We start from the raw sequence: 5,566 nt of genomic DNA, 5'->3' as shown, positions 1-5,566 counted from the left end.
AAAAAGGGAAAAGAAATGAGTTTCCTGAGGCAAACCTGAGTTATATAAAATGTCAGCAATTTAAACAAAGTTAAAGAGACATTTTTAACTTCTTGGGTTTGTTTTGATTTACAGAATGAATTCTGTTTACCTGAAAACAAGCTATGGCACCTAAGACAGTGTAATAAAAATTATCCTCCCTACTTACTTAAATTTAAATGTTTCTCCTAGTTCAGAAGCATTTCCTGGGGAAATTTCAAATATTCCAGAAAAGGGGTAAGGATGGCCACCATAAGCAAATTCTGAAAAGAGAAAACTCATGATTTTTAGTATGTATCACATAAAATTTAACCAGAATGCTGAATTAGCTTTAATAATTGAGGACAACAGTGACACCATCTAAATATTTTTCAGTTTATAAAATGCTTTCACAAATATCTCACTTAGCTATTACTCGTATAAACAGTTGTCACAAAAGACCCAAAACTCAAATAACAGAAGACACTCAAAGATATTCTTGACTGCCATTATTTCCCTTTCTTATAATGGCAAAAAGAGTGTGACTAACACACAAAGGTAAATACAGTTCTCTCTGCATGTCTGTATCATGCCAATCTAGGTAGGTGGTCAGTTCAGTGTTTTGCCACTTTCTAAATTAAAGTGATCTAATTTCAAACACATATCTTACTGGAGAAACTGTCTAGTAACCGTGAGTTTCATGGTTTCTGGGATAAAGACTCTTGGTTTACCTTTGAGTAGGGTGGAACATTACTAAACCTAAAACACCACTCAATTCTCTTCATTTAAGAAAAAAATAAACTGCCAAATTAACACATATACCTACCCACCCTCCCATCCAATCTCCACAGCAAGTCTTTTAGCTAGGATAAACTATTTTTTGACTGTACATCCAATACAAACTGTACATCAGATACAAACTCTGGAGAACAAAATGGAGAATAATTTTAGATAAAAAAAATTCCTGTAATTTTCTGTTATCTCACTTAGATATTTTAGTGGCTAAGTCTTAGTAGACAAATTTAAATAATTCCAAACCATGTTTAAATCAACTTCATCACTTTAAAAATATAACCGTAAAAGGTCTTAGAACAAAGCACAGGAAAGAACACGCAGATACTAAATTTACTTTTAATTCAGACCTGTCCAAAAAAAGCAACAATGTAGTTTGAGAAATAAAGTGGCTATTTTGAAATAAAATTTTTAAAGTTTTTTAGTGACAAAATTTTACAAAATATTGTAGATTATCACGTTGGAAAGGGTAAGATTATATTTGGATTCTTAACTTTCTCAATTATAACAAGGAAAGTCATAGACCCATTCTTTTATTTAAAAAGCAATCACTAATTTTCAGAAATATATTAATATTTGATTCTAGCTTTACTAAATTTACATGAACATGTTTTGAAACATGTTTCTAATTATTACTAACTCATTTTATGAAGGGGAGCAATGATTAGGCAGATAATAGAGCCATGGACTAGCATACAGGAACATTTGGGTTCAAGTTTTAGTTAATTATTAGCATTATGACTTTCAGCAGGTTTGGGCCTCAGTTTCTTCAGCTGAAAAATGAAGAAGATGTCACCTGCCCTTATCTAACCCACCATGATCATGTGGTCCCAAATTTGTGGCATTTAAAAAATGGTAACACATCATACAAATTCAAGAAATACACATGCAAATGTGGAAAAGCCAAATCAACCAAAAGAGTAACCCCACAGACTATGATCCCACCCACAGCAATACTCCCAAGCACGAAACTTTCAGCAAGAGCCCCTCAGTATTTTTTGGGATTATTTGGTAGATGTAGACTTTCAAGTAAAATAGAGCTTTAAATGGCAGATTTGTATAGCCAACATTTAATATGCTAAACTGCACCTGGAAACAGGTAAAATGGAATATAAAAAATAGTATAACCACCATACTGACACATTTAAGTAAATGAGTCTCTTCTTTATATTGGTTAAAACTGGTGTATAGTGTTCAGGGATAACCCTGAGTAAAGTGCAATAATATATTCTAAGAGGTCACAAAGACTGTCTAGCTGAAGCGAACAAAGGCATTTCTGCTACAGGGTTAGTTTATAATTCAAAATGATAGATTACATGAAATCAGCAATGTGATCTGTCTTACGCAGACCATTACTATTAGTTACAACTTGATCAGGGGTAGATTATCTTGCATCAAGAGTAGGAATTAGAACAGAAGAAAAAAAACTGTTGAACACACAGCTGCTTGGTTTGAGTGACTCCTGACATGTTTATCCTAATAAAGGATAATAACAAGAATGAAGAAGGCTGAGTTAGTGACAAAGGGCATGATTAGCTGTAATCATGGTCGGATTTGTTCAGCAATGTTTTTAGACTTCAAAAACTTACAGATTTTATAGACTTATAGGTCTACAAACCAAATTTATTACTGAAATTCCCTCAGGAAATTGGTATTTCAAGTCTGACACCTTCTAGCACCAACCTTTCCAACCAAAATTATTGTTTTTATCATGCTATTTTCGAAGGGCAAGGTTTCTTAGGAGGTCCAATATATAGGAGAACAAAACAAACTCACTTTATGACAATCACAAAAGGAAAATATTTTTTAAAACATAGTATTTAGAATAAAAGATAAAGTGAATGAAGTGAATGTATACTCTTGTATTTTGAGTCCTTTCTCCCCAAATACATTCTACTTTGGGCATTTTTTCAAAATGCAGTATAAACGAATATGGGGAGATTTTCTTCTACTTTCTGTAATAACATATGGAAGTGGTTAAAAAAAGAGAAACACCTATAGTTATGGTTTTGCAACTCCTTTAAAGTACAAAATCTTCAGAGAGTATATTTAGACTGTGTGTACACATACCTCTGCCATAGACTTCAATTCCTGAATGAAAAACTCCAATTCCAATGGATGAGGTATATTCGTTCATCCAATACTAAGAAAAAAAGAAAGAAAAGTTTCAGAACACCTGTTCATTTACCACTCAACTCCACACTACAGAAGTGACTACTCCCCAAATCGTACACTCTGAAACTCCCATGATAAAGATCCAGTTGGTTCTATCTCTGTGCCTTTGCCTGTATCACATCTGGAATGCCTTCCTGGGTCAAAATGATTGTCGCAATTTGAGTATAAGCACATTATCTAAGCCTTATAGAGCAAGCAATACAATTAAAAGCTTGATCAGTTTGTGGGGCGGCGGTGGGGGGAGATTATGTAAGAGCTTTCCTGTTAGTGACTTCACACACACACACACACACACACACACACACACACACACACACAGTGTGCTTTCATATCTATTTTTCTCCTATCCTAAGCTTTTCTTCTTATTCTTTGGTGAGCTCCCTGAAAGCAGAAATATTTAATTCTTTTTCAACAAACATTTACAGCATGTTATCATGTGTCCTGATTCAGCTCAAAGTTTGATAATGGTAATAACATAGGAATAAATAATGCACAAAGGTTAGAACCACATTCTTACTTCTTACCATTAGCATGAACAAAAACCTCCCAGAAAAGGTAATATCTGAACTGAGTCTTTAGGAACAAATCAGATTTCCCAGTAACAAAACTGGGCCATGGGGCCCATGGGGATGGACAGAAATGCCAGGAAGAGGGAAGAGCATATACATAGCTAATATGATAACAAATTACAGGAAATGGCCGGGTGCAGTGGCTCACACCTGTAATCCCAGCACTTTGGGAGGCCGGGGGGCGGGGGGTTGGACCACCTGAGGTCAGGAGTTCGAGACCAGCCTGGCCAACATGGAGAAACCCTGTCGCTACTAAAAAATACAAAATTAGCCGGGCATGGTGGCACATGCCTGTAATCCCAGCTACTCGGGAGGCTGAGGCAGGAGAATCGCTTGAACCTGGGAGGTGGAGGTTGCGGTGAGCCAAGATCATGCCATTGCACTCCAGCCTGGGCAAAAAGAGTGAAACTCTGTCTCAAAAAAAAAAAAAAGAAAAAAAGAAATTACAGGAAATGACTGTGAAAGGGGTTAAAAGGTGAAGTGGAGGGGGTTAAACTGAGAAAAAGGTAAATGAGTTAAGAGCTCACTAAACGAACACTTAGGTAATGCTCAGAAGTGTTACAAACCTATTGGATTTCTCCCAGGTTAGGGGACAGATAATTTATCTTTAATTGTTCTAGGTTTATTCAAGTCTTAACCTTGGCTCCAGACCCCTAGCCAGTCTTTCTCAGACCTACACACATTCTCATGCATTGCTGGAAGAAGCATAAATGAACAAGTCAGTTTTTTTTTTTTTTCTAAAATGTACCTGGGGCAGAGGGTGGATAAAAATAAAATAAAATGTACCTGGAAGAAGAATTAAGCAATAATAAATAAATATATGAAAAAGAACAAGGAATTTTCCCATCTAGAAATTGAAATATTCATTAAAACAATATGGCACTGTTGCAGGAACAGATCCTGGTACAGACCCTTGTATATATAAGAATTTGATATACGATAAAGGAGATATTTAAAATTAATGACAAAGCATGAATTATTAAAAACACGCTGACAAAATTGATTATGCACAAAAATAAATTTCATGTATCTAAAATTCCAGTGTGTCTAAAATAACTATATAGGGATAGAAGGAAATAGAGTTTAAAAAATTTTAGGTGGGAAAAGACAACCTAAGTAAAGCAAAATCCTAGAATTTATAGAGGAAAACATCAACAGACATTCAGCATTAAAATGTACAACTTTTATTTTATAAAACTGCATAAAACAAGATAAAAGATAAATAATACATAAGAAGAGAGAATCTGTGTGGATATAACAAAGATTCATATGAGAATATAAGTATCCCTCTCGATGTGAATTTTTTGAGTTCCTGATTTGGAGAGACAGAATTTGGATGACAAGTTAGGAAATGAAGGATACTTTTTTTATGTGAATCAATTTGATTTTGGAAGGAGAGTAGTAAGATTACATACAGTAAGGATTCTTCAAAATATTTACCCAAATCTATGTAATCCCAGAGTTTGGGTAGCAAAAGTTCAGATATGAGTATACTTGTAAATAAAAGCTCCATTAAAAAAAAAAAAGAGGCCAGGCGCAGTGGCTCAAGCCTGTAATCCCAGCACTTTGGGAGGCCGAGACGGGCGGATCACGAGGTCAGGAGATTGAGACCATCCTGGCTAACATGGTGAAACCCCGTCTCCACTAAAAAACTACAAAAAACTAGCGGGGCGAGGTGGCGGGCACCTGTAGTCCCAGCTACGTGGGAGGCTGAGGCAGGAGAATGGCGTAAACCCGGGAGGCGGAGCTTGCAGTGAGCTGAGATTCGGCCACTGCACTCCAGCCCGGGCGAAAAGGTGAAACCCCCTCTCAAAAAAAAAAAAAAAACTAGAATTCAACCCAAGTCTGTCTGATTCTAAAGTTCATGTTACTAATGATAGTGCTGTGATGTCATGCTTTTTAGAGCTTTCATAACTCCACTTCTGCCTAGCCTTGCATTCCCTAGAGTCACTCTGTTCACAGAAGGGAACCACTGTTTCCATAAATAGAAGGCTATGATGCAAACATGCTAAAGGCTTAAGAAACACCTAACC

General features: G+C 36.0%; 1 protein-coding gene across 1 annotated transcript in view; it reads right to left on the bottom strand.

The window, feature by feature from the left end:
- DESI2 (desumoylating isopeptidase 2) overlaps positions 1-5,566 on the bottom strand; it is a 64,879-nt gene that overhangs the window by 20,514 nt on the left and 38,799 nt on the right. The window contains 2 exon segments of the mRNA XM_017870405.1: positions 188-281; positions 2,860-2,932. Coding sequence (XP_017725894.1) covers positions 188-281; positions 2,860-2,932 — 167 coding nt within the window.

This window comes from Rhinopithecus bieti, unplaced genomic scaffold (assembly GCF_001698545.2).
Source record: "Rhinopithecus bieti isolate Rb0 unplaced genomic scaffold, ASM169854v2 scaffold_5132, whole genome shotgun sequence".
In the NCBI taxonomy this organism is placed as follows: domain Eukaryota; kingdom Metazoa; phylum Chordata; class Mammalia; order Primates; family Cercopithecidae; genus Rhinopithecus; species Rhinopithecus bieti.
Note: the sequence above shows the minus strand (reverse complement) of the source record. Positions and strands in the feature narration are given on the sequence as shown.